This window comes from Anopheles maculipalpis, chromosome 2RL, assembly GCF_943734695.1.
Source record: "Anopheles maculipalpis chromosome 2RL, idAnoMacuDA_375_x, whole genome shotgun sequence".
Taxonomy (NCBI): domain Eukaryota; kingdom Metazoa; phylum Arthropoda; class Insecta; order Diptera; family Culicidae; genus Anopheles; species Anopheles maculipalpis.
The window spans coordinates 45,995,925-46,018,062 of NC_064871.1; the positions used below are offsets into that span (position 1 = coordinate 45,995,925).

General features: G+C 44.9%; 4 protein-coding genes across 6 annotated transcripts in view; 1 reads left to right on the forward strand and 3 right to left on the reverse strand.

The window, feature by feature from the left end:
• LOC126559563 (uncharacterized) overlaps positions 1-18,751 on the reverse strand; it is a 147,746-nt gene extending 128,995 nt beyond the window's left edge. The window contains exons 1-2 of one of the 2 annotated variants that reach the window (XM_050215732.1): positions 18,668-18,751; positions 18,243-18,585 (exon numbers count right to left, since the gene is read on the reverse strand). In XM_050215732.1, coding sequence (XP_050071689.1) covers positions 18,329-18,559 — 231 coding nt within the window. In that variant the 5' untranslated portion in view covers positions 18,560-18,585; positions 18,668-18,751 and the 3' untranslated portion in view covers positions 18,243-18,328. Of the gene's footprint in view, positions 1-18,242; positions 18,597-18,667 lie in introns of those variants that run through there. The other variant, XM_050215733.1, reaches the window with a different exon arrangement.
• Positions 554-22,138, forward strand: part of LOC126558963 (peptide deformylase, mitochondrial-like) — a 72,890-nt gene continuing 51,305 nt past the window's right edge. For both annotated transcript variants that reach the window (XM_050215054.1, XM_050215055.1), the window contains exons 1-2: positions 554-934; positions 1,002-1,319. In XM_050215054.1, the coding sequence (XP_050071011.1) occupies positions 554-934; positions 1,002-1,316 (696 nt within the window). In that variant the 3' untranslated portion in view covers positions 1,317-1,319. The remainder of the gene's footprint in view (positions 935-1,001; positions 1,320-22,138) is intronic.
• LOC126557159 (SH2B adapter protein 2) lies at positions 1,753-16,791 on the reverse strand. Its single transcript, XM_050212837.1, has 5 exons — positions 16,240-16,791; positions 5,666-5,797; positions 5,353-5,586; positions 4,067-5,278; positions 1,753-2,067 (listed from the first exon to the last, which is right to left on the reverse strand). Exons 1-5 carry the CDS (start codon positions 16,747-16,749, stop codon positions 1,795-1,797), a joined length of 2,361 nt encoding a protein of 786 aa, XP_050068794.1. The 5' UTR covers positions 16,750-16,791; the 3' UTR covers positions 1,753-1,794.
• Positions 19,177-22,031, reverse strand: LOC126557082 (gamma-tubulin complex component 3). Its single transcript, XM_050212732.1, has 3 exons — positions 21,882-22,031; positions 21,547-21,731; positions 19,177-21,480 (listed from the first exon to the last, which is right to left on the reverse strand). Exons 1-3 carry the CDS (start codon positions 21,964-21,966, stop codon positions 19,189-19,191), a joined length of 2,562 nt encoding a protein of 853 aa, XP_050068689.1. The 5' UTR covers positions 21,967-22,031; the 3' UTR covers positions 19,177-19,188.

A 22,138-nucleotide genomic window follows, 5' to 3' on the forward strand; every position in this document is an offset into this window, starting at 1 on the left:
TAATAATTCAAACAATGATATGCCTTCTACCGATTGTGTCGTCAGGTAATCTTCAGTACAAATAACCGTACTTATCGACGGTCCATCTCTGTTGCTTAGTAACCGACGCTAAGGTTTTGATGCTGGAAGTTAAATCATCTTCTAATGCTGACTACTTTCTTCAGTCCCCAAAACCACCTATCTCCTGGACTAGAAAATCTCGACTGTGCTGTGTGTTCTCCCAGTACAACAACAATCAAATGTTCCTAAAATTATGTTCAATGTTGATGGTTTATATAACTTCTTTGCATCCTTGTTAGGCCTCATATATACATCGGAAGTGTCTTGGCATTCCCTAATATAGTGAAATTGAACCAAAAAAAGGTCCCTCCGTGCATTTTATTGTTGACTCGTAAACAACACAACCCCCACAAACACACACACACGCGTGCCAACAGTGTCAGCTGATTTTGACAGCTGCTGCTGTCACGCACGTAAACATTATGTAAACAATTGGTCCACATTCGCCGGGTTGTGCAAGAATTACTTACAGAACAAGCGGCCTACAAAAACGATGGTAATATCACAAGTAAGATCATGCATACGAACGCTCTCTACCAGCAGCCGGGTGGACAAATCCTTAGCCAAATGGTATCAGAGTTTGTGGCAGCCGAAAAGCAACGAACCACCGTACGATCACATCGTTCAGCTAGGTGATCCTGTGCTGCGCGTTCCGTCGAACCCGATCCCGGAACAGGAACTTAAATCACCCGAAGTACAGTACCTAGTCAAGCATCTGGTGAAAGTGATGCGTTCATACAAGTGTGTAGGACTGGCCGCACCGCAGCTTGGCCTTTCGTTGCGAGCATTCGTGATGGAGTTTAAGGATGAGCTGCGCGACCAGTACACCAAGGCGGACTACAAACTACGCGAAATGGAATCTTTACCATTGACGGTAAGTTTGTGTATGTGTGTGGGTCTGTGCTAACTGCCTTTCGTTAATAACATCCTCACCATTGTAGGTTTTCTTGAACCCGGAACTTAAAGTTCTCAACTATGAAAAGGTGACACACACGGAAGCGTGCGAAAGTGTGCGCGGATATCGGGCGGATGTGGCACGATACCGGGAGGTGTTGATAACAGGCTTCGATGCATCCGGCAAGCAGCAGGAACTGAAACTGAATGGTTGGAATGCACGTATAGCCCAGCACGAGATGGACCACCTGAACGGGGTCGTGTATACGGATCTAATGAATAGGAAGAGTCTAACCTGCACCTGCTGGCAGGCGGTCAACGCGAATAGTGGACGGATTAAACTATCGTTTGCAAATAAATGAGGAGTAAGGTAGCGAAAACAGTGACGTCAGTGGCGATTTTTGTTTTTTCAAACACAACGATCAGTTTTTATTAGTTTTATTAGACTAACGAAAATGAAACAATTGTTGGCGCAAAAGGAGGACACAACTATATAGCGCGGAGAGTAAAAACCAATAACCCGGGCAGATAATTTAGACAGTTGAATGGCGGGTATATGTAGTATATGCATGATTTTCGTATGATCGTAGCATCTCTGTTAGCCAACAGATTTCACATGATCATGACGATGCGATTCGTCGACATTGTTTGCGTTGAGTTTGGGAACAAATTACATCGATCGTGTGCGCCACGTGTATTTTAAGGCTGTAGTTAAACGAAACAGTAAGGTTCGCGTGATCATATCACAGCATTAGACAAAAATGGAAATTATCATTAGCAAGAAGACAGTTCTCGATAGTTTACACTACAGCCTTAAAACTGAACGTGGACAAATTACGTTCAAACGTAGCTGTACTGATTATCGACGGCCCGCTGCACATCGTCGCCCGTGCCGGTTTGCTGGGAACCGGATGCCGAACCCTGACCGAGACCACTCGTTCCTGGCTGCAGTTGCTGTTGTGACGAATGGAGATGAATGTGCTGCTGCTGCTGCTGCTGATGGGAATGGTGGAGATGCGAATTCATCTGCTCGACCGGGACCGTTTGCAGCGACAGTTCCAGATCACAAGTTTTGATCCGCACACTTCCGTTCAGCGTGATCGCTTGCGTTGGCTTGCCGTACGAACGGGATAGGGGAGGAGGGAACATCCGAGCAGATCAAACGCATCGATAGAAGAAAAAACAGAGAAAAAGAAAGAGAGAAATTGATCAGGATATGAACGGGATATTGTGTATCCCTGACTAATCGGGACAGGGGGAGGCAGGTAATAAGTCCAATCGGTTTCGTTCTGTGTGTATCCGTGTAATCCACTATGTGTGACAGAATTCGTTCCACACATAAGATCATGCAGAAGATCTTATAACAAAGCACAGTCATATGTTAAAAATGTATAAATAGAAGCTGCAAATAAAATAGGTAATTAAGAATCTTATCTAGTACATCTGCAGTGATATGTGTTACTAACTACGCTCTTGTGTGATGGATGGATCCGATTGGCATTAGATGAAATTGAACTAGTGTTGCTGATGTTGTTTAGAAAAACCGAACAAGAAACACACCTACATATTTAGTGAAATGAAATGAATTGTAAAACAGCTAGACAAATTTTTTTAACAAGACATGCAGTAAATCATACATTAATTCGGACTTCGTGAAATTGAACAATTGTACGCTCTTAGGGGACGTTTCTTCGAGCCTAGAAATGGACAATCGATGATAAGATTGCAGAATGTCGGATTAATCACCCGCAGCAATTGCTCCATATTACCTTCATAGTTTAGTTTAACATATCAATTCTTCTTGTTTTGAACCACCAAACTCCTTCCAATAAATGAAGTGTTATGGTTGCTTGGACTAATCAAGCATGTCTGCAACCTTACTACATGAGGCATAGTAGATAAAGCTGGCTTGCCAGTGCTTTTCTCTTGTATCGATGGTTGATGTTCAGGATAGCGTGACTGGAATTCTGTAGTTTATTCTATACCAACACAATAGATCTGCATTGATGGGGAAAAATCCTGCGGAGGATCTCCTGAGGAGGATGATATCTTAAATGTTCTGACATGCTACACTTGACGCATTTTGAGCCATTTGGTAACCGATTGTTGGTCATTTCTTTCTCTTTCTTACAGATAGAAATCCATCCTCAAATCCATCCGGTATTTCCGTTTGAGCCAATGTACGTCGTCTAGCAACCAACCGTGTTTCATATTTCTATAGAAGAATGTGTTCGACGATTAGCAGGCCTACTAAAACGAGAAGCAAACGTAGAAACCAAGCAAGCAGCGATGCAACATGACAAAACACAACATAAAAAGCGAAACAGAGCAACCGTACGAAATGAAACGAAACAACAACGATTCAAATACAAACACACGCACACACGTGAGTGGATGCGAAGAAGAAGAAGAGCTATAATATTTAAATAACCAAAGAGAAGAGAAGAAAACATTGAACATACCAAAACAAAAGGCACGTGCCTGCTGATAATTGATGAGCTTAGACATATTACGGCCCCGTCGATGTCATCGTGGATGAGTTCAAGCCCAAGATGGTAAATGGTAACCGAAAGTAGTGAAAAACAAAGATTCGCCATAGAGAAGAAACGCATATACACAAACACACACATTCACAACAACAGCAAAAAGAAAAAAAGCTAATTCGGAAAAAGAACTTAAAATAATCGAAAATCGAAACACGACTAAACAACTAGGCAACGAGGTAAGTAAGTAAAAGTAAAAAAAAAGACAGCATGAGAAGAGAAAAAACAAAACCAAAACAGATAAATATAAGATATAAGAAGACAAATGATTTTCTTGTTGTAGCATTAGTTTTTCGTTTTGTTTATGTTTTGTTGATTTTGGCTTCAATGCTTTCGCTCAGTTCGCTCACTGTTCTTAGAAATGTATATCTGCTTGTGTGTGTGGTTGTCTGTTTGTTGGTTGGTTGGTTGGCTGTGTATGTTTTGTTTTGTTTTGTTTTATTCCCTTCGATCGACACACATAATAGAGTTGCATTTTCTGCTTTCCCTCCCATTGTTTCCCCTTTTTTGTGTGTGTCTGTCCGTGTGTGTGTGTTTCGCACAGTTTTCGTTTAATCTTAATATCTCACATGTCTTGGGCTGGTTTGGGGATTGTTGCCTGCTGCTGCACTACCGCTACCGGCCGCTATCGTACCGGCAGCCCCACTGGGCGTGTTGGAGGAGTTGGAAACGTTGGTAGTACCGGCCGTAGTACCGGTCACAGCATTGCTACTGTTTGCACTGCTGCTACCGATAAGCGTGGTAGAGTAATTGTTACTGGTTGCCGTCTGTGGACCGGCTTGCAATCCGGTGGCCGTTGATTGCTGCTGCTGGTGCTGTTGGTGCTGCTGGGACTGTTGCTGGGCGTGGGTAAATTGTTGGTGCTGGGGCGTCAGCACGTACCCGGTTAGCGTGACATCCGCGGTACCGCCCGATTCCAGCGGGATCGGATGCTGCCGGAAGTGTTCCAGCATTTCGGTAATTGAGGGAAACCAAAGATGCTGCACCCGGCACTGTCCCAGATCGTTCAGCGTCATGCGCAGATGCTTTGCCTTGCCCTGGAAGTTGAACGTCAGCACAAACTCGCCCTTGCGCGTTTCGCTTTGCCGCACCAGGAATACGCCGTGACTAGAGATGCCTTCGCGCAGTACCAGCTGGGCAGCTTCGAAGCGTGGCAGCGTACCGTGGAACCATGGGTATTCGCGCATCATTGCCGTCAGGTCGGTATCGTGCTCGTGCGACAGGTCCAGATCGTTTTCCGTCAGCTCGAAATTGCTCGACGATGATATCCGATCGTCCGGCCGACGGGGTGGCAACTCTGGTGCGCTTGCTCCGGTGCCAAGGGAGGAGTTGTTGTTGTTGATGTTTGCATTGGCCATACCGGTTCCGGTAGGTAATGCGTTGGCTGCTCCAGTACCGCCGGAAGGGCCCGTCGTACCGGTCGCGGTCGGGGTCGTTAGCGATTGATTTAGGCTGAGGTTGTTGACGTCCGTGGCAAGCGCACTGCTGGTCGCTAGGGTCGATGGAATGCCGGTACCTCCGTGCGACATGGACGTACTGAGGCTGCTGATCAAATCCGTGGCAGTCGTCGAATCGGATGGCTCGGAGTTCGTTTGCGTACTACGCATACAGTAGCGTATCGTGGCAAGCCAGCTGCGCATGTCGTCCGTGTCGCGGGCCTCGATGACGTACTCCATATTGTTGCCAGCCTTCAGCACGAACGTATTTTCGTGATCGGGCATCTCGAGGGCCGTCGTTTCGCGTGCCTCCGTTATAAGAAAGCAAAACACTCCACTGCGGGGCTAGAATGGAAATGAAGGGCACAATTACGCACGCTCGTTTCTCGCTAATGGGCAACGGTTGCTAAGTGGCGTACCTTCTGTGACTTTGGTGGTGAGTAAAATTCCAGCATATATCCTGAGACCGTCTTCACTAGCACCAGCTTACATTTTTCCCACTTCTGTGAACCGGGCTGGTCGAGATTCTCGGGCGACAGGTAAAACACCGTACCTTCCTTCCGACATTCGACCACAATCTTGGCTAGTTTCGTTTTGCTGGCACGCCGCTCGGATAGCTCCACCTCGTCGGAGTGTTGTTTGTGGAAAAATGCCTAAAATTCAAAACGATAAGCAGGGATGATAGTGTCAAAATGTTTCACCGCTGGAGAAAGACGGGGTGGATATACTTACATGAATTACCTTGCCTTTTCGGAGCCCTTTGAACGATAGTCGTCGGAAGAACGGCTTGTGGTTGGTTTTTGGCGAATCTGTATCCTCGGAATAATCGCTTTCCTCCGGTACCGTAGCGGATCCATTTCCAGTCTGTGGTATGAGCAATGAAAAGCATCGAACGATTCGAGATTATATTTTGTGTGAAAGAAAACGATGATTTAATCTAAAAGCATTAATTAAATTACGAATCAGGCCGTGCAGCGCTAATCGCGTGTCCTGTCTTAACTATATATACACACAATCACATACACAAATACGATCACCAACACGATATTCCACATTGCCGGTGGGTGCTGATAAAGCCAACCAAAACGTGCGTGTTTGCGTCTGTGTGCACCAGGGCCACGGGACGGGACACACAAGTAAACCAATAAAATCATCAGCATCAATTTATTTCATCTACTATTTGTAACACGCAGCAGCGTCACTGCACCATTCCATCTATTCATGGCCACACGATACAGAAGCAAATTAAAGCAAACAATCAAACAACAGAGTAGTTAGCTAGCTAGTTTGACTCGCTACTCTTGTGCACCCATTCTAAAATCAGTTATCGAAGGACGGAACTTGATTTTAAGCACGGAATTGGGATTGAGTAACTGCAAGGTCCATAATACTTGTCTGAGGTTCCAAAGGGTTTGTTACCCAAGACTTAAATATTGTTTTGTGCGGCATTATTCGTCCAATTCTGATACCATCAGGGGCTTTTCTAGAGCTATCGAACGTTTCGTGTATCAATCCAAATTTAATCCGCTGATCAGCCCCATCAGGGAGGCCATCAGCGAGAAAATAAGTTGAAATCATGAGCATCTAAGCTCAAATCTTTTCCATCTAACGCTCACTTTGGGCTCATCATTTGTGTCAACGACTATTACATTTGTTTTGCTGGCAAATGGCTCCATTTGCAGTGCTCTTCCGGCGAGGTTCCTAATACCAGGACTCTAATACGAGGCTCCTTCGTTCTTCAAATTGCTACTTGCTGTAACCAGCGTTGCTTTTTTGTGGATCTGGACAGGTGCGTCACACGTTTATGTCCCAAAAAAACACCCTCGTCCGCCTAGACTTGCCAAGAGAGTAAGAATTATTCTATACTCTAGACCTTCCACCATGATTTTTTCCCATAGTGAGCAGTAGGGTGTTTTTGGTAACCGCTGATCTAGAAGGAACGGCCGATTTCTTCAATAAATTCTTTCTGTACAGGTTTATCCCTACGCTGCTTGTAGTGAACTGGCAGATGTACTACTGTGCCCGAAAAATAAAAGGACTGCATTTTTTTTCTTAAATGGATTTTTTATTAGACCAAATGAAGGTCATCACCTTCGAAGTAATCTCCTTTCGATGCAATGCACCTCTTCCACTTCTTCTCCTACTCCTCAAAGCAGGAATCGTGGATGCTGGGATGTCCTTTAGTTCCTCCGTCGCTGCGGCATCTATCTTCTCGATGGCATCAAAACTGAATGCGCATTATCATGGTGCAAAAATCAGCTGTTGTTTTTCGCCAAATCCGGCCGCTTTCGCCGGATGGACGGTCCTCGTCTTCGACCTTCTCACGGCCATTCTTGAAATCACTGTCACATTTGTACACGTTTTACTTCGTCAAAATCATTCATATTGACAAACGAAAAATAAAAACAAGGGGCTTCTTTTGGCGCGTGAAATTTGACATCCAATGTCACCTTACTTTTCGGACACAGTAGTATTTTGCTTGCTATAAAAAATATACATGGATCTTAAATGTTAGTATCTTTAAATCAAGAGATCACTGTAGCAGATCGACAGACTCTAAACGTTGTAAACCTAAAGCTAAAAAACTCTTTCAAACCCTTCCACAGGCAACCAATAATACTTTGCATCGAAGGATATACTCAACAAATTTGACTGATCGGTATTAATGTTACGAAAAACCTAACACAGATACTAGTTTTCTACCCGTCCTGAGCACAAATCAAGCCTGTTAGGACCTTCACGTGTATCCCACACGTGAGCGTCATTTGATCTTAGTTTACCGCATTCAAAAGTCTTCTTGGCTTAACGGTCTACCATGTCCTACGCCGGCCATCAAACCACGTAGTTGGATAACCAGTCCTCACTACGGATGAACGGTCCGAAATTGGTCCTGCCGTGTGAAGAACGGCGCCACCGGATCGAACCCAAATTCTAAAGAATCTATGGTATGATTCTGATGAACGAAAGTCGAGAATGGTGGTTAATGGAGATGTACGGTAAAAATGTACGCAGAGAATCATAAAAGAAAACTTGGACGGAATTTTTATCCTGCAGAACGCATAGTGGAACTACGAGTAGACCATTCAAAGAAATTACTTTCTTTATTGCAGAAGAAACAAAACATAATTATGCTCTCCGACTAAAAGCACTTGAATGGTGATGCTGTTCCATCCAGCCAGATTGCTTAACTTTTCCTAGACAAACTAGGAGCAGTTTGCCACGCTGGTGCTATGATGTTTTAGTGACATCCAAAACCTTGAAAATTCTGTTTCTTCACTAACATTTTCGGCATTTTGAAGCACCACTTAGATGAAAACCACTTGCCTGAAGTTACAAACGGTGTTCTACAACAGGATGGAAGCTGACACGACAAATGGGACCCCACGAAAACGCGACGAATCCTATTGGAAGATCAACCTCGATCGAAAGGTAACGAAACTCTTGAAAGCTCATGGTCTGTAGCATCTGCTTATTGAACGTAAACTATTATCAGATCGATCGCAATTGTTCCTTTTCATATACATCTTGTAGTCCAATAGCATTGTGTGATCTGTGTAAAATCAATGATCGTATTTAGGATCGTGGCTCAGAAGGAGTGTTATCACCTGACAATTTAAGATTTGTTCTGCAAAGCCCTTCCGATGCAGATCATGATCGAGCGGTTGAATCAATGGTCTCATTTCCATCATTTCGATTGTAGTATTGGCTGGAAATGCCTACATAGCCAAACGGTAAAGAAAAAAGTGCAACGTGAACAGTTCATTAATGAGCTCACGTTATCATATGGAAAGATGAAAACAACAGTATTGCAATGTAAATATCCTTATAAACCATACATTGTCAGTCATATGCCAACGATCATCATCAACTCGCTGTTTGCGATGAGATCGGATTTCGATTGTGATGATAACATTCCTAAAGCATTTTAACGACCGGGTCCGGACTCTTTCGCACCGACCGACTTTATTATAAAAGCGTAAACACACTCGAAGTTCATTACCATTGGTTGTATCGCCGAGGCTACTAATCTCCGAGTTTGAGTGCTTCCTGCCCCAACGCTCTTCGGCCTTCGTTCGCCACGACACAAGACAAGAAAGGCATCGGTCCAAACCAAACATATATTCTTTCACACACACCCTCTGGGGCTGGCCAAACAAGCATTTTTGCGGGAATGGAAAGGAATCCGGAGTGGCCCACGAAACAGAGGGAAAGGTAAACCACACTAAACAACAACAGCATCTACTCGATTCATTCATGCGAAGGTTCGGACGTGAATGGGCACACGCGGAGGCAACGTGTGTGTGTGGTTTGCCGCCGTTCACATCGGTGCTGGTGGCGATTTGAAATTTATGAATGAAAACGGTTCCATTCGGTGGGCACCTCCGTTGGTCGGCACCTGCTCTCGCACTGTCGCTGCGTTGTGCGTTGTCCAAAACAACAGCAGCAAATGGAGGGCGGCGCTCACAGTAAAGCATGCATACGTCAAGCCAAGGCCAATGGCAAAAAAGGCGACCACCGTACGGGTCCGTACAGCGTCCCCCCGCTCTCTGAACACTGGCAATCCAGACCAGACCAAACAGGTGGGGGTCCACACTGCTCGCGCTCGACATGCATGCATACCAACACGCATATCCGCGGCTTATACAGACATCGAAACGGCGGCTTCTTACGGTTTCGACGGGTTGATCGCATACGCTGTCGCGTTAGCAATATTGGAATCCGGATTGAATAATTCCTGTCTCGAATTACCGGTTGACTGATGCATTCTAATGAACCGAACGTTCTTCGGCGGTTGGACAATAATTATGCCAACCGGGAAAACAACTATACGTTATGCAACATTCTAGAGAGGCTCACCTACGGATAGAAAAATTACATTCCTTGATTTCGATTCAAATAATTGAGAAAAGCTGTAAGAAATTGAGTACTATAAAGTTATAACAAGATCGTGCCTTGTTCTACTAGGCATAATCATATCAAAATTAGCTAAAAGCATCTGCTTATTCTTTTCTTAACGACCTATTAAGTCACGCCGGCCATCAAATAGCTTACTAGACTTGTTTATACCACGTAGTTGGAGAGTCACACCTTACTACGGGTTCCGGCGTCGCGGTCTGATCTACAACCGGTCCTGCTAAAAGTATCATCAACATCTAAAGTCTGCGTATTTCTACACTGAGCGGAAAAAGAACAATTGTTTTTTTACAGTTTAAATTTTCCTTCTTTTTCTGGTTGTGGGATTATCATCTTGAGGCTATGTGACTTATTGAAACTACGTAGTTGAACAGTCATTCTTCACTACGGAAGAACAGTCCGGATAGGATTTGAACCTCGGTCCTGTCGTGTCCGGCGCTGCTGCTGCTGCTGCTTCTATCACCAGACAGACGTTAATCTATTTTAACTCTTTTCGATATATTGTGTTAAAATTGTTTCGCATCTTTTACATTCAAACACCACCGAAAGAATGAAGTTTCCTTCTCAATTTTTGGTCAAACTATTGGGGTCAGTTTTGAGTGATTTTCAGTCAATTTTGACAAGCGTTAAATTCTGTTGAGCAATGAAATCTTGAAATGAGACAATGTCCTCGACAATTTCATCTTTATAGAAAGTCATAACCTGAATCGGAGCAATATCGCTGAAAAATATATTCCCTCGATGGATGAATGTAAAAATGTGGTCTTTTCGGATAAATGACGTCCTTTGTGGTCCTGGGAACAGCGATGGTACGAGCTAAGAACTTGTTTTTAATATGACCTGTAGCGTTGCTGGTGGCTCTCTGATAGTTTGGAGAGCCTTTTTATTTTCAAGCATAGATTCCAGTTGATAAGCATTGGTCTGGGCAAGGGTGGTGAAGTCCGTCTGATCACGCGGAGTTTTAAAAGGTTCTAGACTGCATTTACCAACATTATAATGGCGCGATTTATAACTCAAAAGTTAATAAAGTCTGGATTAAAAAAAAAGCTTAACGGATATCACAAACAGTTGGACACTTTTGACCAACTGCAACGTCTTTTGAAATGCAAAGGACTTTTGAAATGCTGAGGACTCATCGAGCTTTTTAGTCTGGAAAACAAAAAATTTGACTATTTATTGTAACAATACTTCTTAAATTTAATTGTAATCTATAGAAAGTCCAGTTTTAGTTGTTTCAATTGATACATCCGTTGACCAAGCGTCCAGGAGTGGTGGGCAAAATTGATTAATTAAAATTAAATTGAAGAATAGTTAAATAAGTTTTGACAATGTTGTCAAACAAACAAGTGTGGTGCTATTTCGCTTAGTGTACGTAGGAAAGTGTTAATATTCCTCTGATGGTCGACATAGAAACACTAACAGTTTGAAATTATAATACTGACCAATAGATGGCGCTACAAGATTTCGACTCTCGTCCTTGGTAGACTCAATTTATAGATCACACTTGCAAAAAAGAGTTTTTTTTATTAATGTAGAACGGCCTATTGCTAAAAAAGGGAATAATTTTTGCTGTACTAAAATATTTCCGAAATTTCTGTGAAATTTATTTGTGTGAACCTGTGAAGCTTGAGAGCCCTATTACTGGCTTCCTTGTACTTAGTTAATCCGTAACTGAACAGTCAGCCCTGCGTACGAGGAGGTGGTGGGTTTAAGCGGCATTAAAAACCGATTCGTTTAAAAAATATATAAATTCTTAGGTTATTTATTTGATCGGTTGGCTGGATAGTTTATAGATAATTTGATCATCATCTCATTTGATTTCTGATGATTTTTCAGCTGATTTTATTCAGCAATTTGAAATGATTCAATCGTAAACTTTCTTATAATTAAGCCGAACTTTAAAGGGAGTAATAAGTAATGAAAACACATCCTGGCTCATAATCAAATAACTATCTAAACAAATTCTTCGGAAACCATCCCATCAATTCGAAACGATCTGTTACTATTTTGCAACCCAAAGTCAACCCCACTGGCCAAGGAATTCCAGGAATTCCATATCTCTTTACGTGCCCAATGTAATATGTATCTAATTCCATTACATTTAAAATGTGTAGGAAGAAGAATGATGGTATACACACACACACACACGGTGGTTGTCGTCTTATGAGCCCAGTATGACTGCATTCTCCGAAATAAATGCACCCGGATGATAAGAAGACCAAAATAGACACCTTTTCACCCGCGTCCATCACGCCCATCCTCTTTCTCCTCGAGTGTGTGTTTGGCCACGGGTGCTATCGAAACCCCAGCACAGTCCACCGTCCCTCGCTGTAACCAAGGAATGTGTGTACGTCTTGTGTAAATGATTTAATAAGTGGCCGGTGGGCAGAGTACAACATCCGGGCAATATGTAAGACGCTTGTTTTTTGTCTTTAATTTGATGCAAATTAGTTGCTAGCGTGTTGTTTGGCTGTTTTTAATACTATACTTTTAATATTTAATTTAATATTATATTTTACTTGATTCAATACATGCTCAAAGTACGGATGAATTCAAGAATTTTTCAAAAATGACATCAAGAATTAATGGATAATATGTCAAATTGATTTGCCCATTACTTAACAACAACCTCCTAATGAGGCCGTTAACTGTCTGTTAGAGATTGCTAGAGGATGGACAACGCATTTAAGATGACTTGTAACAACTCAAAAACTCCTGATAACTGTATTATCGTATTATAATATATCGATTGGTCCGGTGCGGTATTTTCTGTTGTTGACTTTTCGTTGCGGTAGTTGTTTTCTAGGGGTGGCTTGCAAGGCCTCTACCCCAACCTCCTTCGTCGTCGGAGGGCCTACGCATCCTTGCTTAATGTCCCTTCGGATGCCAGGACAGAAGGGACAACCAGCCGACCCTAACATGGAGAAACGGATGCTAGCAAATCCACCACCGACCAAACTCGCTTCGCTCTTCGGCAGATCCTCCAGAAGTGCCGAGAGTACCAGATCACTACGCACCACCTGTTTATCGACTTCAAGGCGGCCTACGATACCATAGATCGGAATGAGCACCACTTTCCTCGAGAACTGATCCGGCTGTTAAAGGCCACCTTGAATGGGTTGCAGTGCAAAGTGAGAGTATCGAACATGCTGTCGGAATCGTTCGAATCTCACAGGGGTCTGAGGCAAGGGGACGGACTCTCCGGTCTGCTGTTCAATATAGCCTTGGAAGGTGTCATACGAAGCGCGGGACTAGACAACGATATCCGTGGCACTATTCTGTAGCGGTCTCTTCGATTTCTTGGCTTCGCGGATGATATTGACATCGTTGGCAAGATGACAGCGAAGGTGTGTGAGGCGTACACCCGACTGAAACGTGAAGCAGCAAGAATTGGATTGAGCATCAATGCGACGAAGACGAAATACCTGCTTGCCGGAGGCTCTGATCGTGATAGAGCCCGAGTGGGAAGCAGCGTGTTAGTCGACCGCGATAACCTCGAGGTTGTAGAGGAGTTTTGCTATCTTGGGACTGTCGTATCTTCGGATAACGATGTCAGCAGCGAAATCCGGAGACGAATTGTTCAGGGGAGTCGTGCCTACTACGGTCTTCACCGTCTGCTGAGATCCAGAAGACTTCGAGTCCGCACGAAATGTGAGATATATCGCACACTGATTCGTCCGGTGGCCCTATATGGGCATGAGCCTTGGACAATCCGAGCGGAGGATGCAAACGCTCTTTCCGCGTTTGAGCGTCGTATCCATCCAAGATGGTCTATCTTTGGAGGTGTGTTTGAGCATGGAGTGTGGAGGAGAAGGATGAACCACGAGCTTGCTGAGCTATACGGAGAACCGGACATCCTGTCGGTGGCAAAGACCGGCAGGATACGATGGCTGGGGTATAGTATGAGGATGCCGGACTCATGCCCCGCCAAGAAGGTATTCGTCAGCGACCCCCAGTTCGGCACGAGGCGTCGGGGAGCACAGCGAGTTCGTTGGCTGGATCAGGTGAAGAGAGACTTGTCGGAGATCGGGTACCTACATGGATGGGAAGCAGCAGCCAGGAATCGAGTTTCCTAGAGATCTATTGTTGACCGGGTCATGTCACGACAACGTGCTCTTTAAAAGAGCAGGCCAACATGATGATGAAGATAATGATGACGATGATATATAATATAATATCAGATGATAGTCTAGATGATTTCAAAACGTCCTCTGTGTTTCTGGTCAGGGTTACAGAGTTCTGATTGAAACTAATGTTCTATTGAAAATGCTTCTAGTACGTTTATCTTATTTTACAAAGCAAACAACATTTTTATTAGATATCAGACAGATTAGATATCAAGTAACAAATACTGCTCCTGCTCGAATGGCTTTTTTAAAGAAGCTGGAACATTTGTCATGCTATTATGTTCTTGTAGCTTTCTTTGGATTTTAACGATCAGGTGCTTTGTCATCAAATAGCGTGACTGGATGAGGTCATCTGATGGAGTTAAAAAAAGTCGATTGATCTGTGCTGAGGACACTTGGGAGTAGACGACGTGCAAATATATTTTAGCAAGGGTTGCAAACCGTTCATATCGAAGGATTGCTGCACGGACGTATTTATCTGGAACAGAGGCGTATCTTGTAATACTAATTGTAAATTCTGACGGATCTGATGGATGGGGCCCAAGCTGCTTCCTCGAGTCGCCCCTGTTCGTGGTGATTTGCAGTGGCCCTGATACCATTTCCGCATAGGGCCTCAGAAGGGCTAAACCATTTGACTGATGCGCTGTTCCAAGATTCAGAACGACCATAGCCACAGGTTTCGAGTCCTTTGACTTTCTCATAGTTAGTCCTGCGAACGGGTAGTCACTTCCGGCTGGGATTCAATATCGGTGCCTTCGTATGATCAACTAGCGCCATTACAAAAAATAATACCTCTAAATTGCTTCACAATTAAAAATAGTCAAACAAAACTGTTTTTTTCAATCTTAATTTTATTTATGCAACTAAATTTCTTCAATCTTTTGCTTATTTCGGCTAGTTATCTGAAGTTTAAGTTATTTTAAAGACAACAAATAATGAAACTAACAGATAATACCATTGATTAGGACGACAGCGGCAGAACCAGGATTCATATACCAACAGGAGGAAGATGTTGGTATGGACTTCATGATTGAAAATGTGTCAAGATTGTACTAACTGCATAGTTCGTAAATGATAAGCGTGCCGGCCGAACATATCAAACAAAATCGTGGTCAAAATCATGGAACTTTTATTCGCAAAATCTCCTCCTATAAACACTCTCCAAATTGATAATAAAAGATTTGTAATCCATTTACACGCTGCCGAGCTAGCTTCTTCCTTCACGCAAAGTTTGTCGAAGCAACAGTGTGCTGCCGTTCGGTTTTGTACATTTTATTTACGTGTGGGATTCATGGGAGAAAATTCCTTGCTGGGGTGTAGGTTCTGCAAATGGAAGCGCAACCCCACCAACATCGCCCCTCATCTTCCACGAATAAAGGAAACGCCGCCCCACATCCCGATGGGACGCGAGGTGGGGTTGGTGTGGTAAGGATGGCTAAAATCCTTACGCAAATGAAATGAAGTGTTTGGCGGGGGGCTGCGACGATTCATAAAGACCGAAAAGTCGTGAGCGTTTTCAGAGAGAACACCAACACACTGCTGCTGCTCTTTGGGATGTTTTTGATTCCGAGAGGTGCATAGGGCGGGAGGGGAGGGAGGGAGGGTAGGGAGAGAGAGAGAGATTAGTTACGAAAATTGTTATGAATGAACCCCGGCGCAGCCTACTATGAAAAGCACTCGACTCGTTTGTCCATTGTGGGACGGCGGGGAGGTTTATTGGATGCTGCTGACATCGCCCCAGGTCAGGTTGCAAATATGTATGCGTCAGCAGCCAGCGGCCTGCTTTGATTGTACAGTTCGTGGGATCGGTGACGTTGGCTGCTGCTGTTCACAAGAAGTAGGTAACTTCTGTGTGTGGTTAAGGTTGGTTTGTGTTTGTTTGGTTGGAAATGTACACAATTTTATTGTCGGTGAGCGAACAGCTTCCAAGAGTTGACGTACGTTAGCGCACTATCAAAATCAAATGAATAAACAAGAGGACTGCAAAAGAAGCGAACCCACATTTTCATTAACAACCTCTTGATACTGCAGTGTTGTTCAATAGTTCTGTCTAGCAACGATGTCCTGCAATGGGATTAATTATGGTCTTGTTAGCGACTGCCCCAGCATTATCAATCCATTCGGACCCAATAAACTGTGATACTGGGGGTTTCTCCAAACATCCTCACATTCTTCCACTAATTGCTTGTCATGCCAAGCATGGTACGTTGGGAAACTGCTACAAAGAAGAAGATTAAAAAAACGCTCGACAAAAAAGTGACCCACCTTAGGTTGCGCTTTTCGGCGCTGAAACTCGTCCTCGAAGCGAGACTCGAAGCAGTGAACAAAACGGCGCATAAAATCCCGATGGGAGATCGTATGGCGGGCCACTTCCGGCAGATTGTTGGTGACGTAATTTACGCACGCTCGGGCAAAGTCCGCTGCGGCCGCCCGTGCGTGACGCTCGCAAAATTCCGTCCACGTACCAACGGTTGGCGTTGCCGTCAGGGTCGTGGTAGATGCGGTCGGCGTCATCGATCCCATCAGCGCCATCGACGACGCTGTTGTTGTTGTTGCCGCATTACCCAATCCGGTCTCCCCATCGTCACCCACAACACCCCCACCCGCACCACCCATAACGCCTACGTGCAAGGCGTTGCCGGCATGCGACACATTCCCACTGGCACCACCAACACCGCCCACTACACCAACATTTGATATTTGATGCTGTTGCTGCTGTTGCTGAACTGTCACACTGCAAAAACTTTGATCACCACCATCTGTCAAATTGGCCATGATTTTTGTTTATTTTTCTCCCACGCTGCTCTACACCCCACACTACTCTCGCTCGGCTACTGGCTGCACAACCTCCGGGATACACCTTTTTCACTTCACTTCTTTCACCCTTGCGTTTCACTGCACCACTGGCGCAACACCTGCCCGGGACAGGTTGTTTTCCCCCAGGTTCCGGATAACAACGCTACACACTGGGAACCGCACACACGACACCAACACACTCACTGGGGGTAGTCTCGAACACCACGGGGATGCGCTAATATCGTAACAGATTGCTCACTTTTCACTCTAACTGCATGGGGTTTGGTTTCTCGCAAACAAACATCTCCACCCGATGCCCATCTTCGGACACACGACGCAAGAGCATTCTTCTTCCGGCCGCCCGAATTATCGGCCCAAACGCGTTTCGACCCGGACGGACGGGGCGATAATACCGCACACTGGACCCAACGCTGCTGTGATAGGGCGACGTGCACACATTGGCTAGGTAAACGAGTTACAAGAATATATAGCTACCGAAGCGGTGAGGAGCGACTGCTGCTGCTTGCTGGCTGTCGGCTAGATTCTTGTACTAGCGGGGAAGCACTTCCAATCTTTCACCGAACGCACCGTCGGCTGGCAGACTTTGGCGTGTGTCTGTCCACTTTAACTAGCGGCACCGCGCACTACCACACACACTGCATGCATTGAACTCGTGATAGAAATTGTAATTCAGTGTAGATTTTTTATTATTCTGTCTATTCCCGTGATGTTGTAAACTTTTTTTTCCCCTATGCCCGTGGCTACACTGACACTGTGGAGTGTTGGGCGGACATTCGATATGACTGTTTGGGATCGAACCACCGCTCCTGAATAACCCTTGTGCTTATGTGCATGCTCGTTCCACAACTGCATTTGCGCAGCATCTCACTTTTGTTCTTGCAAGCGTCGTATGAAGTTGTCGTGTGCAAAATATTTAAAATTATAATATTTTTGCAAGAAATAGCTACCAAAAGCAAAACCTTGTTCGAATTAAAAAATGTGCAATACTTGTTCTTTCTCGTGAAGTTAAATTTGCTGAAAATGATTATTCGGCTATTCAGCACATTATCTGACGTAGCCCACTGTTCGTTCAGATGTCAAAGAATTGTTTTCATACTGGTTGTGTTGCATTTAGCATAAATAAAAATGTCCTATCCGGCTGGAACCGCTCTCCGTTTTCCCATCCTGTTTGGGAGCATACTGATCGGTTTTGGAGTGGCGTTCTACAATCGGTAAGTATACTTTTTGACTCAACGCTTTCGTTACGTTGTGAAATATTCATGGCGCTTCTAAACACAGGGAAAAGTTTATGACCGGTCTGGAGGAGGAACGTGACCGCTTGAACAAGGAAGACTTGGAAGCGAAACAGGTGCTACTGGATAAGATTGATGCTGTACGGAAGGCGCGAATGCAATGAGATATCATGATAGAGCACTAGTCATTTTCTATCAGAACGCAACAATACAATAAACGCAATGTACAGGAGTATGTTACATGTGTGGAGCCACACAATTTATTTATGATCTAGGACCGTGTAGCAGCAACCATTTCGTACGTTCTAATCTTGGCGAATGCGTGCCGCTCGTGGATCGTCCGGACGCATCACAACGTATGTCAGCTTGTAACGGCGGTTGTCGGCGTCTTTGCGGTAGTAGTTGGTCAATCCGACCACACTGAGACCGATTCCGATTAGCGCGATCACTGACGAACCGACCACTTCGGGAATTTCGTTCCATCCGCGCTTGAAAAGGGCCGTAAGACCGCGGCTAGCCTGAGACGACGCTGCCATCTTTACGTCGGTGTAGCACGGCTTGTCTATGGCGGAAAGTGGAGAAAATAAATGGCAACAACTGTTAAATTTGTTGTAAATTTCTCCCAAAACGCATTTACTGCTCACTCTATTCACGTAATCGTGTTTTGCTTTTTCGCGATATTTCACACCTTTTGACCACTGTCAGTTTGACAACAGCGCGCCTGCTCACCAAGATGCATAGAGACGATGTTTGCAAAAGGTGTGCACGATATGCCGTTGGGAAAATGATTCAAATTGAAAAATGCGTTTATTCATTAAATTCAAAAAAGTTGTTTAAAATTCATCAGATCATGTTCTTTTATTGTATTTTAACATCCAAACGACAAAAAACTCGAAAAACACTATTTGGCACAGCAGAACTGCCTTTTTGCGGAATAAAAAAATGAAGGAAACAAATTGCTACCATCGCCCGTAAACAAAACCTACATCAGATCGCAGCAATTGTATTTCATTAAACACGACGACCGATTATGGATAAGCATATCGAGCGCTTGCTTTCGGTACGGTTTCACAACCTGCAGATCCGGCCGGTTCATCAGTTCAGCTCTCGATGTTGGCACCTTCACTGAACATTCCTGCCCACACACCTTTCCCTCCTCGCACGATCATTTACGGCCAAAATTATTGGCCATGCTTTTGCGCATATGTTGAAACGTAAGCGGTACACTTAACCGTTCATCCCGATGCTTGTAATACTCGTTATAATCCAATCGCATGCAAAGCTGCGGTAACGATTCCATCGGCGATATGGCTAGCTGATACAGGAAATGGCCAACCGAGTTTTCGTACTCTACCCCAATAACACTGAGCGCTTTCTGACACTGCATCAGCTTGCTTTCAAACTCCTGCAGCTCTTCGTCACGCTCAAGCGCCCGTTCCGCATTTATGCCATACGTTCCCTTCACTTCGCTCGATTTGATGTACTCGTCGAACGCTTTCCGTGCGTCCATTTCGCGATTGCACAACTTGTAGAAATTCATTTGCCATTCATCGAGCTTTCGGACGGAGCTAAATATCTGCTCCAGACAGCTGCTAAACAAATGTGTCGACTGATCCAAGAAGATGCCGGTACGAATACGCTCCAGGAACTTATCGTGAGCTTCCAACACATCGTCCAGCGCTTTCGCTTGCTTTACGCGTGCACTAAACTGTTCCCAGGAACACTCAATTACCTCGAACAGGATGTAGTACTGCATCTGCGTAATGATGTTGATCATCTTCGAGCAGTACGTCTGGAGGTGTTGCTTGATCACCCCAATATCGTTCGCTATCGGTTTGTAGCATCTCGTGCTTAGCATATGATTGCGCCAGATGCCGTACAGGATGAATTCGAATCGCTTCATGTTCCACAGCTGCTTGAACAGTGCTCGATAGGTGCACTGAACTGGCTGGAAGATGGTTACCAACGGTCCGGTAACTTTGTACGTTAAGCAGAATACATCCCATCCGGTGTCACCCTCACAAGGGCTAAGGAAGTGCACATCGAGATAGTTCAGCACACTGGGTTCTTCCTGCTCAGCCGCCGATTTCCGCACCGCGGCAGCAACAATAGAAAATAGCTCCTGCTGATAAATGTCCTTTGCCGGACGATCCAACTCCTCTTTTAAATTTTCCATCAATACATCCGCAAAGTGACCCTGCCCCAGAAGCAGATAGTCACGCATCGCTTTCAGATGATCGAACAGCTGATGTGGACCGAGCACGATGTCTAGCACGCGTTTCGAAGTTTTCAGGTACACACTGTCGATCAGCACGTGCAGCTCCGTATTGTTGTGCGCGCTGTACAGGTAGTCCAAATGTTCGTTGAGACATTTCTTCAAATCGGTGCGCTCCGGTACGGGGGCACGATCGTTACATATTTCGCGCAAAAAATTAATACTCTTCCCTATGACCAGTATCTGCTTTGCCAGTGTGTCCGAGATAAATGACGGTACCATGGAGGAGCGCAGCCGGAACTCATCGTGCCACAACCGATTGTACCCGACGTCCGTCAGTTCCTCGATGAAGAATTCACAATGTGGATCAACAATCTTACCATCCGTTAGCCATTGCGTAAGCATCTGCTGCAACGGTATGCAGGCCGATTGCATCAGTTCGCGTGAGATTGTGCGTACCATCGGATCTCCGTGCCAGATAAATTTGTGAATAGCGGAAGCGAGTGCGCCTCCCTTTACCTCTCGGCAAGCTTCGGAGATTACGGCCAGCCACTGCAAGCGTTCCATCGGCTCGACAAGCCACACCATCGTGCGGATAAGTGTCATCCGTTCGGCACCGTTGCCTCCTTGGCGTTGACGGTCCAGATTTTCCTGCAGGTTCGCAATCAACCCATAATAGTTGGTAAGCTCCTTTTGTAGCGCTGTGATGTATCCTTGCCCAAAGTTGCCCATCAAATATGAATCGCTCTTGGGGTTTATGAACCGGGACACTTTGTTGTAGAAGTATCCGACCTCGGCCAGCCGTAGCAACATTCCAGCATCGCAAGCGTTCAGATTTCGACCGTGAATGTGGTCCAGTTTGAATTCTCCCGTGACAAAGTTCTTACGAAGGTATTTGCCCTCAATGCCCGTGCAAGCGTAAATCGCGTCCTGAATTAGCAGATCCTCCAACTCGTTACGATCGGCAATCTGAAGCTGTGCATCATCCGCTACCAGCGCTTTCGTATCGCAGAGGCTTCCGGTCGAACCGGAAACGGTACCACCGGACCGTGATTTCATCAACCGTGTGCTTCCGCTGATGCCAGAATCTACGCTCAATTTCGAAAACACACTGTCCAGTGTACCTGCGAACCCTGGATCGTTCCGTAAATCCACCTGCAGTCCACTGGCACTGGCACTTTTGTCCGAATCGGCGAGATGGAAAAGGAATTCCAAAATCGGTGTTCTTTGTTTGCTTTCGGTCTAAAAGTATACAGCAGTACGTAAGCATTTTACCTTTCCCTCCAATGCTCCAAGCGAGCCACTTACCATCGAAACAAGCTCATCGTAAAAGCCATTAAATACGTTCACGCTAGCTTGACTCCGGGAGGCTAGCAGCCGGTTAATACGCGCCACTATCATCGATTCATTTGCTGCAACCGATGTGGCACCATAGTTTGCGATCGAGTTCGGTTTGTTTGCGATGAGCCGGGTCACTTCCTTCAACACATCGCCTGCAACAACAAAGCGAACACAATAACGTTGATGCAAACGAACACAAAAACAAACCAGCTGCCAACGAGACGCTCCCGGGTTGGGTTTGATATTTGGTGTGGGCCAAAGCTATTGGCGTATTTTGCTGCGGAATGTTCGAAATTACTTACTTGATCGATCTCCAGCGAGATTCTGGCAGAGTTGTTTGAGGAGTTCGTAAATGACCGGAAAGTTGGGCTGATGATTTCGGTTCATTTTTGTATTGATCGCCTAATCGGGAGCGACTCACAGCACTACGCCGTTTTTCTTGGACAATGGGAGCGATGTCAGAAAAGATGCGGTACACAAAGTGATATTTGCTGTTAGAGATTTTATGGAAAATAATTTATTTGAAAGGAAATAATTCAAAACAAAATAATATCGAAGA

What these genes read in the sequence shown, in the direction of transcription:
- LOC126557159 (XM_050212837.1), bottom strand. Translation starts at nt 16,749, where the DNA reads ATGGCCAATTTGACAGATGGTGGTGATCAAAGTTTTTGCAGTGTGACA. An exon ending in GCCGAAAAGCGCAACCTAAG is followed by an intron (nt 5,798 to 16,239) that starts GTGGGTCACTTT and finishes CTCATACCACAG; the next exon opens with ACTGGAAATGGATCCGCTAC. An exon ending in CACCACCAAAGTCACAGAAG is followed by an intron (nt 5,279 to 5,352) that starts GTACGCCACTTA and finishes TTTCCATTCTAG; the next exon opens with CCCCGCAGTGGAGTGTTTTG.
- LOC126557082 (XM_050212732.1), bottom strand. Translation starts at nt 21,966, where the DNA reads ATGAACCGAAATCATCAGCCCAACTTTCCGGTCATTTACGAACTCCTC. An exon ending in TCTCGCTGGAGATCGATCAA is followed by an intron (nt 21,732 to 21,881) that starts GTAAGTAATTTC and finishes TTGTTGTTGCAG; the next exon opens with GCGATGTGTTGAAGGAAGTG. An exon ending in ACGATGAGCTTGTTTCGATG is followed by an intron (nt 21,481 to 21,546) that starts GTAAGTGGCTCG and finishes GTATACTTTTAG; the next exon opens with ACCGAAAGCAAACAAAGAAC.